Source organism: Myxocyprinus asiaticus, chromosome 36, assembly GCF_019703515.2.
Source record: "Myxocyprinus asiaticus isolate MX2 ecotype Aquarium Trade chromosome 36, UBuf_Myxa_2, whole genome shotgun sequence".
Taxonomy (NCBI): domain Eukaryota; kingdom Metazoa; phylum Chordata; class Actinopteri; order Cypriniformes; family Catostomidae; genus Myxocyprinus; species Myxocyprinus asiaticus.
In genome coordinates this window covers 14,378,528-14,392,293 of record NC_059379.1, presented here as the reverse complement: position 1 = coordinate 14,392,293, position 13,766 = coordinate 14,378,528, and the positions used below count along the sequence as shown (strand labels likewise).

The 13,766-nt window shown below is 34.8% G+C and overlaps 1 protein-coding gene across 1 annotated transcript; it reads right to left on the bottom strand.

Moving 5' to 3' along the window:
* Window positions 1–1,898: 1,898 nt before the first annotated feature.
* On the bottom strand, window positions 1,899–10,949 carry plekhs1.1 (pleckstrin homology domain containing S1, tandem duplicate 1). The gene is made up of 14 exons (XM_051673849.1): window positions 10,878–10,949; window positions 10,286–10,321; window positions 9,894–9,961; window positions 9,669–9,784; window positions 9,345–9,497; window positions 8,965–9,010; window positions 8,770–8,856; window positions 8,571–8,651; window positions 8,387–8,454; window positions 7,467–7,568; window positions 5,427–5,516; window positions 5,142–5,231; window positions 3,199–3,331; window positions 1,899–3,121 (listed from the first exon to the last, which is right to left on the bottom strand). Exons 2-14 carry the CDS (start codon window positions 10,305–10,307, stop codon window positions 3,053–3,055), a joined length of 1,125 nt encoding a protein of 374 aa, XP_051529809.1. The 5' UTR covers window positions 10,308–10,321; window positions 10,878–10,949; the 3' UTR covers window positions 1,899–3,052.
* Between the last annotated feature and the right edge of the window lie 2,817 nt (window positions 10,950–13,766).

The following is a 13,766-nucleotide window of genomic DNA, read 5'->3' as shown; positions in this document are numbered from 1 at the left end:
GGCCAAAAATGCCATCCATGGAAGAGTGCTAACCCAGAAGAACATAAAGGCTCGTCTGAATTTTGCCAAAACACACCTTGATGATCCTCAAAACTTTTGTGAGAATGTTCTGTGGACTGATGAGTCGAAAGTGAAACTGTTTGGAAGTTTGCTGCTTCAGGGCCAAGGCGACTTGCAATAATTGAGGGGAAACATGAATTCTGCTCTCTACCAGAAAATCCTAAAGGAGAACGTCTGGTCGTCACTCCGTGAGTTTAAGCTCAAGCGCAACTGGATTATGCAGCAACACAGTGATCCAAAGCATAGGAGTAAGTCCACCTCTGAATGGCTCAAAAGAAGTTAAATTAAAATTTTGGAGTGGCCTGACTTGAACTTGATTGAGATGCTGTGACAAGACCTTAAATGGGCTGTTCATGCTCAAACCCTCCAATGTGGCTGAACTAAAGCAGTTCTGCAAAGAAGAGTGGGCCAGAATTCCACCACAGTGTTGTGAAAGACCAGTTGTTGGAAGCGTTTGGTTGCAGTTGTTGCTGCTAAAGGTGGCACAACCAGCTATTAAGTTTAAGGGGGCAGATAGATTTTCACATGGGTGATAAAGGTGTTGGATAACTTGTTTTGCTTCATTTATAATATTATTATTATTATTAGACAGTGTTGGGAGGGTTACTTTTGAAATGTATTCCACTACAGATTACAGAATACATGCTGTAAAATGTAATTTGTAACATATTTCGTTAGATTACTCAATGTCAGTAACGTATTCTAAATACTTTGGATTACTTCTTCAGCACTGGTAGATTGTTTTGACTATAAAAACTCTGCCAGTACAGTAAGACAAAATACACGTTAAAAATACATTCTCTGATAAACCTAAATATCTTATGCAGTGTTGTTTCTGAAACAAGATAAATCAAATTGATCTTGTTTTATGGATTTTTAGATATTTTTACAGGAAAACAATACAAAAATTATCAAGATTATGAAATAAAAGATTATGGAAATTATGATCCAACGTGAGTTTTCTTGATAAAAAAATATGATCCTGGTAACGTGCATGTAAAATGGCTAGAAATAGCATTTTAACTTGGCATAAAGCTGACAATTTACACAAGGTTTATTTCTATTTCTTCTGCTCCAAACGTACTTCAAACTTCTCTGTCTGCTCGTTTGAATGTAACTCATCATAAGAAAGTGTTTCACCACTGTTCAAATGCACTTTAGATCACATCATTTATATGTATAAATGTTTTCCATCTGAAAGGACTAAATATTAAATGAAACAAATGACAATAAAATGCAAAGTAATCTCTTCAGTAATCAAAATACTTTTTGAATGTAACTGTATTCTACTTACCAATGATTTAAACTGTAACTGTAGTGGAATACAGTTACTTATAGTTTGTATTTTAAATACGTAATCCTGTTACATGTATTCCGTTACTTCCCAACCCAATATATATATATATACAAATATATATATATATATATATATATATATATATATATATATATATATATATATATATATATATATATGAAAACTGTATTTTGTGTTTACTCAGGTTGCCTTTGTTTTATATTTCATTTGAAGATCTAAAACGGTTTAGTATTAAAAATACACAAAAATAGAAGGAATCAGGAAGGGGCCAAATACTTTTTCACAGCACTGTACAACAAAAACAGACACTAATTGAAGGCAATTCAGGAAAAGACCACAATAATCGTTTAAACCTATTAGCCTTATTTGGTAAAATCTGAAATCCTGTTTGTGACATCAACTTGCAATTATCAGCATGCATTTGACACCATTTTTGCTCAGGCTGTTCTCTCATTCCAAATGAGATGCTTATTTTCCCTTGTATTCAGAAAAACAAACGTTTGTGATCAGTTGATAGATTTTAGTGCAATTTTATTGCAAGACAAGTTACATTTTGTATAGATATCAAGTAAAAAAGAAAATTATAATACATCACAACAATCAGTTTATATAAAAAAAGAACATATTGCTTGCAAGACCCATTTAATAAAATATCTGATAATCTGTTATGCTGAATGGCAGTAATCAGTATTTGAGACCAATAAAAAAAAAAAAAGATCAGCCTTTGTGTCAGTGCGCCACCTTGTGCTTACAGAATATACTGCAATTAAATGCCATGGCTAAGTACACAACAGCTGAACTGTCAGAGAGTTCAATATAATATTGTTGAACAAAATACAGTAGTGTTAGTACACAAAAACAGTAGTAAAAATACTTGGAAATAGATCAGTAATGTTATTTCAACATTTAGTTTTTTTTATTTTTTTATTAAATTTTTTAAAACTAACATTTCATTTTTTTTCTTTCATAAATTGTACATTTGTCTATTTATTTCCTAACTTCCATGTCATTTTATACCATACAGTACAAATTGCATTTCATCTTGGGCCTATTTTCACATAATAATAGGACTTCACAGTGTATCCTCTTAAGAATTTGATTTCTCTGATATATGCTTTACATGCTAGTTGTACTGGTAGTAAAGATGTAGTAAACACCCAAATTGGTTTTAAAAATAGCATGTCAAGCTCTCTAATTCTTAGCTACTTAATGTACACCGCAAAAGAAGAGATACTTAATGACAACCAGTTACCGGTAGTTCCTTTGACCATGTAAGATCATCTTGTTTTAAGCCTCTAATAAAAAGTGCAGTTTCATGAGTGTAGTACACTGCAGTTTTCAGGAATCACCACAAGATAGAGTAGAAGTTAAAATACAATCATCCCAGCACCTTTTCATAATCTCATTCTAACTGCTTGTCTGCTGATCTCCACAACAGTGCTATTTGGGGAATAAAATACACATGAGAGAAACTCACATTGATTTCATGAGAAATGAAGAATAATGGACTAATAAAAGAAAGTATTTGTTGACTGGAAGAATAGAGATGATTAATTCAATCCTGATCATTTACATTTAACATTTTAAGGCATTTAGTTGATGCTCTTATCCAGAGTGACAAGAAGTGCTCATGGTTCCAGCCATTGTAAAAACATTTCCATGTTGTCCGTGTCCTCAGTTTGATGGACAGGATTCAGAGCACAAAGGAATAGAACCCGGGAACCGTCGAATGGTCAGTTTTACCTGTGGAAAAAGCAAATGAGTTCAACAACTGTCATATTGCTGCTTTACAATTAATGTACATTGACTAAAAAACATACCTGATCCTTGTTAAGCCTTCTTAGGTATGTGTGTATCTCCTCCACGGAGTCTGTTAACAGGTCATTGACAGCCAAGATCTGATCACCCTTATGTAATGGACACAAGACCTCAATCTGCCTACACTCAGACACACTGGGGAAGAAGAGGAGAGAATATAAAGTAGTATTATAGTTGATTTCACTTGAAGGGCTGAACCCAACATATAATGTTAAAGGCCCCCTGCAAAGACCAGCATTGCTGGTGCTGGTGTACTGGTCATCCCACTTGACTTCTTAACCAGCAAGACCAAGCAGCTAGACCAACACTAGTCAGCGTAAACCAGCCTGCTGTTTAGCAGGGAGTACATGTGCATCTCAATAAATTAGAATGTCGTGGAAAAGTTCATTTATTTCAACTCAAATTGTGAAACTCGTGTATTAAATAAATTCAATGCACACAGACTGAAGTAGTTTAAGTCTTTGGTTCTTTTAATTGTGATGATTTTGGCTCACATTTAACAAAACCCCACCAATTCACTATCTCAACAAATTAGAATACATCATAAGACCAATAAAAAAAATATATTTAGTGAATTGTTGGCCTTCTGGAAAGTATGCTCATTTACTGTATATGTACTCAATACTTGGTAGGGGCTCCTTTTGCTTTAATTACTGCCTCAATTCGGCGTGGCATGGAGGTGATCAGTTTGTGGCACTGCTGAGGTGGTATGGAAGCCCAGGTTTCTTTGACAGTGGCCTTCAGCTCATCTGCATTTTTTGGTCTCTTGTTTCTCATTTTCCTCTTGACAATACCCCACAGATTCTCTATGGGGTTCAGGTCTGGTGAGTTTGCTGGCCAGTCAAGCACACCAACACCATGGTCATTTAACCAACTTTTGGTGCTTTTGGCAGTGTGGGCAGGTGCCAAATCCTGCTGGAAAATGAAATCAGCATCTTTAAAAAGCTGGTCAGCATGAAGTGCTCCAAAATTTCTTGGTAAACGGGTGCAGTGACTTTGGTTTTCAAAAAACACAATGGACCAACACCAGCAGATGACGTTGCACCCCAAATCATCACAGACTGTGGAAACTTAACACTGGACTTCAAGCAACTTGGGCTATGAGCTTCTCCACCCTTCCTCCAGACTCTAGGACCTTGGTTTCCAAATGAAATACAAAACTTGCTCTCATCTGAAAAGAGGACTTTGGACCACTGGGCAACAGTCCAGTTCTTCTTCTCCTTAGCCCAGGTAAGATGCCTTTGACGTTGTCTGTGGTTCAGGAGTGGCTTAACAAGAGGAATACGACAACTGTAGCCAAATTCCTTGACATGTCTGTGTGTGGTGGCTCTTGATGCCTTGACCCCAGCCTCAGTCCATTCCTTGTGAAGTTCACCCAAATTCTTGAATCGATTTTGCTTGACAATCCTCATAAGGCTGCGGTTCTCTCGGTTGGTTGTGCATCTTTTTCTTCCACACTTTTTCCTTCCACTCAACTTTCTGTTAACATGCTTGGATACAGCACTCTGTGAACAGCCAGCTTCTTTGGCAATGAATGTTTGTGGCTTACCCTCCTTGTGAAGGGTGTCAATGATTGTCTTCTGGACAACTGTCAGATCAGCAGTCTTCCCCATGATTGTGTAGCCTAGTGAACCAAACTGAGAGACCATTTTGAAGGCTCAGGAAACCTTTGCAGGTGTTTTGAGTTGATTAGCTGATTGGCATGTCACCATATTCTAATTTTTTGAGATAGTGAATTGGTGGGTTTTTGTTAAATGTGAGCCAAAATCATCACAATTAAAAGAACCAAAGACTTAAACTACTTCAGTCTGTGTGCATTGAATTTATTTAATACACGAGTTTCACAATTTGAGTTGAATTACTGAAATAAATGAACTTTTCCACGACATTCTAATTTATTGAGATGCACCTGTATTTTTGGAGCAATTTTCTTTGAGAATTGTACCATGGTTTGCCTGATTCCTCTGTAAAGATCAAGCTGTTCAGATCGTCATGACGTACACAGATCTCTTTCTCAACAGCGGTGTGCGTGTCACTGAGGAATGAAAGCATTGTGAAAATTTAACTAGATGCCAAACCACTGTTTTCATAACTATGGTTGATTGGAAAGCAGATGGCACAGGTGTAATTAGGCCAAGCATACAATTTGTGGCATTTGATTTCTACTGAAGTGTCATGTTAAGGATGAAGCTGCATTCCAACATACATAACCTAATAAGGCAGAAATCACCTCTTGTCTGGAGCTGTCCCATTCAACTTGGCGGAGGCACATTTTCCATTGAAGTGGAGGGATGATTTCCTTGCATGTTCTTTATTCATTCTGAGTAAAAAAAAAAAGAAAGAAAGGTAACAGTGAAATAGAGCCAGGATAATTACTACTACAACACATTGAACTTGCTTATGACCATGGTTTAACTGCAATGACAGAAAAAGAAAAACACATATTAACTTTAAAATGAAAAGGCGCAAGTGCAGTAGCTCTGATAATATAACCAAAGAACTATGTGTAAGACAGCTCAGTGTGTAGTATCCAAACAAATAACTTAAGAAGTTAATTTAGGTTAATCATCCATGCATAGATGATGGTAAGTCTCAGGTATTGGGTTGCTAGAACATTGCGAACCTGCCTCTGTAATTGAGCATTCATTCAAGACTTGTTGAACAAGACTGTCAGTGGTGGACTTATGAAAACCATTATGATTTGTGACACCCAGTGGCGTCTCAGGGTCATTATTTAGTGTGGGGCACAAACAATCACTTAATCAATTTATTTGACTGATCTTTGAAGCATTGACGAATAATTCCAAATTCTGTCTGTCATTTTGACAGATAAAAAAGAATCATGAAAAACATTTTAACCAAGTGCAACAGTTTTGACTTCACTCCTTGTCCCTCACATTCCTGCTGTGCATGTGCCCTGTTTATTCCCTGGTATTAATATGCGTATTAACAGTACATCATTTTCACCTGGCATTGTGCGTCTCTTTTGTGTTTGGATTTTGAGTAGAGGGAATCTGATTTCATAACTGCATACATCAATCATTACTACTATTAAGCACAAACTGCTTAATAACAAAAAGAAAACATATACACAAAAATGCATAATTTAAGCCAATTATGCATGCATTTAATATAAGCTCAAACATCACGTTTAGAGTAGAATTGTCCATTATTTTAGTGAAGTAACTGTTAACTGAGCTTCACAGATGTGCTTCTCATGTTACACTATATGTTCACATCAGTGACTATGAAGTTCTGTGAACTTGTGCATGTGTGTACGCGCTTTAACCGGCAACGTTTAAAACCTCAATTTAGCACAGCGGTTGATTGACAGGTAGAAGTTTCACACTAGAACTCACTGGTTTCACTGGACTTAAACAAGGGGAGTCAAAAAATCTATCATAAAAGCCTATCTACTGTCATGTATGTGCCATTATAATGGATGCTACATCCCTCAATACCATAGTACTTATAAAATGAAAACAAGTATGACTAATAAAAATAGATCATGACAGAAATTTTACAGAGAGTGACAAATAAAGACTTTTTTCTAGCACAACCTCTGAACATGATGCCACACAAACATTCCTAATAATTTAATCTCAGCACAAAACACCACTAAGACGTGCACATCCACGTCAAAAAGCTCAAGTGACCGTGAAAGTAAATCACAAATAGACAAATTGTCAAAGGGTGTGCATATTATCTCACATACTCGAATGAATAGCATAACAAAACCAATCAAAACGACAACAGACTTCCAATATTTATCAGTCATTGTAATCTAATACAAACTAGCCCATCAGGCCATCGTTGAACGCTCGTTGCACATGCGCATGACTTTCTCCAGATCACTGTTGATTAACACTGAGGATAAAGGTCTAGCCCCATGCATAACAAATGAGAACGATTAAATGGCTTTCACACAACATACCTTAATAATAATAGAATTTCTCAAAAGAATATATACTTATTTTTTATTTTTTGTATAGTGGAAATAAAACACATTTAAGTTGCGGAAAATATATTATTTCTTAAAATAAATTTTTGATGCCATGCAATTTGCACAACAGCGCCACCTCTAGCGGGGCTTAGCCCCACTTGCCCCAAATGTAGAGATGTGGCTGGTGACACTATAAAATGGGTTTACACTTAGAGCCTTAAAGGACATGTTTATCTTCTAGTGAAGCTGAAATGGACTGAAATAGTAAAATTCCTGGTTCATAGTTATGTGACAAATAGCCTGTTGAGGTGTTACTTGTCATTTTACCTTAGTCCATCTGTTTTTTGCACCTCTGGTGTCTGTAGAATTTTAAAAGCTTGTGTGACGCAATCCAACAGACTGTCTTCAGAAGTTCCGACCTCACTCTCCCTTCAGAAACAAATCATTATCTGTTATCATTTATAGTACTTTAAGTTATTAAAGCCGAAGCTGGCGAGTCTACAGTATACATTCTAGCTTCTAAAAACACCAATCTTGCATTATCTGATTAAAAAAAAATAATTAATAAATAAAAAATAAAAAAGATTTAGCTGTATTGGTGTGCATGTATATGCACTCAAAGTTAACAGTACACAGAAAGGTGAAATGAGGAATACATAGGTTTATAATCCCTTAGCTGCTTTTTCACTTATGGTAGAGCTCACAAATTTAAAGGAATATTTTGGGTTCAATTCAAGTTAAGCTCAATCTACAGCATTTGTGGCATAATGTTGATTTCCACAAAATTATGACTTGCCCCTCCTTTTCTTTACAAAAAAGCTCAAATCTGGGTACTGTGTGTGATAAAATCACTTACTAACATTTTCTGTGTTATATCTAATTTTACGGCTTTGTTGCCATGACAATGTAATGTAAAAAAACAATAAAACCCTAAAGTGACTGTAAAAATTATGATTTAAACAACTTTACAGTTCAAATAATACACTTGTTTTAATAGAAGAATTAATGTAAAGGCTTTTATAAACTGATAAGCTTCACATTTCTGCCTTTAAACCCTTCAAAAATTGCCCCCATTCACTTCCATATGTAAGTGCCTAAATGCAACCTCGATTTTTGCTTTTTTTGGAAGAAAAGGAGCATGTCAAAATTAATTTTTGTGATAATCAACATTATGCCACAAATGCTGTCGATTGAGCTTAACTTGTCCTGAAACCCGAATATTCCTTTAAGCCTATCAGAGTTCATACCCTGATGACATCTTGAAGTCCCCACCGCTTTCCCCTGCACTCTCATCCATCAGCATGTCCTGCTTTCCCTGAATCCATTAAACACAGGATTGTTGGTTTTTGTGTTTCATAAATAATCATGATGCAAGTGTTTAGTATGTCTGTGTACAGTGTGTGTTGTAGGTGTGACTATGCAATACAATACCTCTAATGCAGATGGAGTGCTAATATCTGAGGGTGCTGACACCCTCCTTGGTGGCAGTGGGGGCCTATAATCATCTTTACTCTATGGGTTTTGAGAAATGTACCATGAAACTTAAATATGCAGATGAAGTTATGGGAACTGAGATACACAAGTAAGTCGGCCTGCATCGCTTGCTTTTTATGAACCTACACATTATTTATTTATGGACAGGATGTTTATGAGTTACCTGTTCAGTGTCACTGAAATTTTGCTTAGTCAATTGGGATTCTGTCACAGTTTTGGTATGCTATCAAAAAAGAGAAATCAAATGACATAAATGAAACATTAGAAATCCATTTTAATATTTATACAAAGATAATTTTTTATTATAAAATAATAGTAGATAATCTTATACCTTCAGTGCCCCAAATAAAGCATTGAACCATCTATCAATCTCCTCACTGAAAATACATATAACAATACTATTAGCCTTTAATTACACAACATATATTACAATACTACCAAATTTTAAGTATAAGAAACCGTCTATTAAATGTGTATGTGTAAAATGCAAATGATCTAAAATTATGATCATTGTCACAAAATGACACCATAATTTATATAAAAATTTACAAAATCTTCAGAAATGTCATTGCAATATAATAGCAAATATGTATCGCAAGTATTTCAGAAACTCAGAACTACATGGTTGCATAATTTACCCTTTTGGCTACTTGCCAACAGTCTTGGAATTGTGGTATTTAAGTATTGTGAGCAACTATTATCATGGCAAACCTGTTTTCTCCAATGAAGATATATTCTCTCTGGCTCTTGTCTGCTGGATCGTCTACCTTCATGAACAGCACAGAGGCTGGAGAACACTTGAAGCTTTTACAGATCCATTCAAAAGCTGGATGGACTTCAGGCCGAGTGTACAGTAATGTGATGCTAAATGAAGAATAAACAAAACATATATATATATATATATATATATATATATATATATATATATATATATATATATATATATATATTGCTTATATACTGTATGTCTGCATTCTTATATTCCATATATTAAAAGTTTTGCTATGTGAAAAGTTTAAGCAGTTTTATCCTTACGTGGAAACCTCTATGGATTTTATTGGTCTGTCTCTGTCAATAGTCTTGTAGTATCTTAACTCATGGGTGCCGTCACTTGTCTTTGCAAGCACAAAGAAGCGGTGCTTCCATGATTTCTGCAATGAGCATATAACTGCTTAGATGAAATACAGAAAATAGGCCCTACATGTAATTTCTTAAAACTGTGGATGGCGCATATTTAGGTTTGGGAAATCCAAATGTTACCATAATTCTTGTGAGGCCAGGAGGAGGGGACTTGTACAGGAATCCTGCGCATACTTCCTCCACCTCAGCTACATTGTAAAATGCAGTATTTTAACCTTTTGCAGTCAAGTAAATACGTTCAAACAGAATTGAACCTGGAGATACCACTAATCACCTTCAGTAATAGTTTCTCAATAAATTCTAATTCTGTTTAATTCAATTTTGGTTTTGATCCTAATTGGATAAATCACGGATGTAGTCACAATTTGCACAGTTCCCTCTAACAATCGATTTTGCATCAACACCCAACCTATTACCACTTTTCATAAATACTTAAATGTATTTGTATTATACTTTGATTTCTATACTGGTTCCAGACAGTTTGTATTGTTGACAATAGATTCTACACATACCTGATTTTCCTTTGTTGTTCATTTGGATGATGTTGCCTACATATGTGATATGTATTGCATTCCGTGCATTCCGTGACAGTCATGAGACAAATTTAAACAAAGATTTATACTCATGAATATACAATATGCAAAAGGTACTGTATATACTGTATTTCACACTGATGTGTTGATGAAGTAGCAAAAACTATCACCTTAAAACAGCATGAAGCAATTGTATAACCATCATTAGTAACACTTTACAATAAGGTTGTATTTATTAGCATGAATAAACTACATCACTTAACATGAACTAACAATGAACAACACATTTTCAGCATTTGTTTATCATGAGTTATGTGCATTTCAACATATACTAATACTAATACATTGCTTTAATTAAAAGTTGAATATGAAGACAGTTAATGCATTATGAATTAACATGAACTGACAATGAACAATAGTAGTTTTTTATGGTTATTGTTATATACCTAATGCATTTACTAATGTTAACAAACAGAACCTTATCTTAAAGTGTTACCCCATAATTTATTTTAGTGTTCTCAATATCACATCTGATGTTCTGTAAACTTTCAATAAATTATAAATGCATTACCGTGGGTAGGTGTCAAAGTAAAAACAGTGTCCTGTTATCACAATGTGCATGTCATGTTAGTTCTTAAGGAAGCTAGATGCTTTTTGTGTCTTTCAGAAAGCTTTGAAGGAGGAGTTTCTTATTATGTGCGGGAGGATTCTTCCCTTTGCGGGAAACATTCTTTTTTTTTTTTTTTTTTCTTTTTTTTGTGAAAGGAACCGTCTCTTCTAGAAGCTTGCCAACTCAAAATGGGTCTGATGTTTGTCTGACTTAAATGCATGGAGACCATTTAAGAAGTTTGGTGCCAGAAAGAAGAAAAAATATAGAAAAAATGTAAAGGACTAGTTCATATCAAAATGAAAATGTAGACACCATTTGCTTGCCTTCATGTTGTTTCAAACCCACTTGACTTTCTTTCTTCCATTGGAACACAATGGGAGATGTAAGGCAGAATGTTCACCTCAGTCACCATCAGTGTTGGGTGTGATCCGATTACAAAGTAATTAGTTACTGTAATCTTATTACTTTTTAGTAAAAAAGTAGTGTGGCCCATTTTATTTGAAATTCTTATAATCAGATTACAATTATTGACTTTAAATTAAGTTAATTACTTTTAAGGTCATTACTCAGATTATGCATACTTCTAAAATAATATAATCTATATAGAATACATTTAGAGAATGAATTATGTTCATGCATACATCAGCGTGCGCCCCCTAACGAGTCATTGAAAGATTGTAAGGTAATAATATAAATATTATTTCGAAGTATTATGAGCAGGAAAACCAAAACTTTTCTATGAAAAGTGTTTTAGAAAGTAACTTAAAAATAAAGTAAATAGTAATGTGATTACTTCTTCGATGCAGTAAAATAATCTAATTAGAATTTTAGAAAAGTAATTACTAATTTGTAGTGAATTACATTTTTAAGGAACTTGCCCTTTTATTGTATGGAAAACAAATGTGTTGAATGGTGACTAAGGCTGACATTCTGTCAAACAACAAAGGATCACTGTCAGTCAGAATCAGATTAGACTGTCAAAAGAACAACAGAGCCAGATGCAGAAATTTTCATTCTAGTTCATGCATGTGACATTTACTGTATATTTGTGTATGTATGCATGTGTGTGCAAAGTTCTGGGAACATCTGTACTGTAACCCACTACACTATGCATGTTCCAAAACTGTAGAAACATGAGAAACACATGATAAAATAAAATGAGGTCTGAAAATCCCTAAACATTCTTACACGCATTTGTGGCAGCATGGTCTTTTAAAATCACAGTTCTTTCCTCAATCTTCTTTAAATTAAATGAAGTATCAAACCTGATTTGTGTTTGGCTTTCTGCCTTATTCTCATGCAATGACATACATGTACTACTCCTCATAGGCTTTCATGAGAGAAGTACTTTATATCCGCAGCAGTCAAACAGTCTTATAAACAGTTATGAATTTCACTGATTACAAACCAATGTAACGTATATACACCAAGGGTACTTAATCAGGTTCAGAGGAATACTTCGTAAGACTTTGATTTTGCTTTGTTAAATCTACATAACAGACATTATGACTTAAAATAAAAATATTAGTGCTGTAAATATATTACACTAACAGATCATGATTAATCTCATAATTGTTTTCAGTTCCTTTTAAGGAAAGACAACAAAATAATGTTTTATTCATTTGTGTGATGAGACTAATAGTAGAACAGACATGCTTAGTCTGTGTTTCACCCACAATATCAATTGTTTTCTTTCATTGCAACATTAATAATATTATTAATAATGCTAAATTATACTGAATATGGGTTAAATTGAACCTCTTTTTTGTGTCAATGAGGGGACCTCTATGATTGGGCTGTGAGGGTACATAAAACCAAAGGGAAACTTACTCTAGAGGCTTATTCTATTCAAAATGTCATTGTTTATAACTACGTAAAAATAAATAAATAAATAAATAAATTCCAACAACTTGTTTCACCAGACAGACACATGAACAACACCCATATACCCTCAGTGCAGTTCCAAAAATCACCACAAGAGAGACCTGTTCACCATAGACACAGTAGGTTTGTATATCTGTGTAAGCATCTGTTTTAATTTGCTTAGTTTTAAGTTTGTTAGACTTAAACGGACACCACAAAACTGATAACAAAATATATAGCATCTTTAGACCTAAAGAAGGTTATGGTAGCACCATGTGAGCTAAAAAACACAACACTTGAGATCACTCATCGGTTTAGAGATGACAGCACTCCTCTGGTATCAGGATGTTAAAAATGGTGCCAGGTGTCTACCGCCAGCCAGGCCCAGGTAATCTGAGGGCAATCAATCAAGATCTTAGTCAGGCACGACTGAACTACTGAATCCTGAATACTTTTACTAAACAACAAAGCAGTTATGGGTGATAAGCGGACATAAGGGCCCTTATTTTGTTCTCTTTAGTCAAACAAAGAGTCATGTCTAATTTTAGATTCTGGGGCCCACAGAACAATAGATAATACAGAACACAATGAAACATGACAAATAGTAACTTGCACTGGCAAATGATTTTCCAGGAGATGTGCCACCCATGTTTTTGTTGCCATATGTAATCATTGTTTATCATTTGTGTTCTGTTTGTCTTTACTGTTTACTGTGTCTGACACCAATAGGTGTCCTCACTTGATCAAAAGCTTACTAATGTCAAGCCTAAGGAACAAAAACTGTATTTACTGATAAACTGTGACTAGAATATTAATTTAGGCATATAGGACCCTTTGGACTCAAGATGGCGCCGAGTAAGGCTGCTGCATAGTGAGCTCCGAAACAACATTGTCATTTTTTGTTTGTTTTGTTTACAATTCTTTTGTCTTGGTTGTTGTCTGCCTTATTGTCTACGACAGACAAACACTTTTGGACATTGGTTCTGC

Coding starts and splice junctions, on each gene's coding strand:
- plekhs1.1 (XM_051673849.1), bottom strand. CDS start 10,307: ATGAACAACAAAGGAAAATCAG. Junction 9,785..9,893: donor CTGGCCTCACAAGAATTATG/GTAACATTTGGA, acceptor TGCTCATTGCAG/AAATCATGGAAGCACCGCTT. Junction 8,652..8,769: donor ATAAACATCCTGTCCATAAA/TAAATAATGTGT, acceptor CAAAACCCATAG/AGTAAAGATGATTATAGGCC.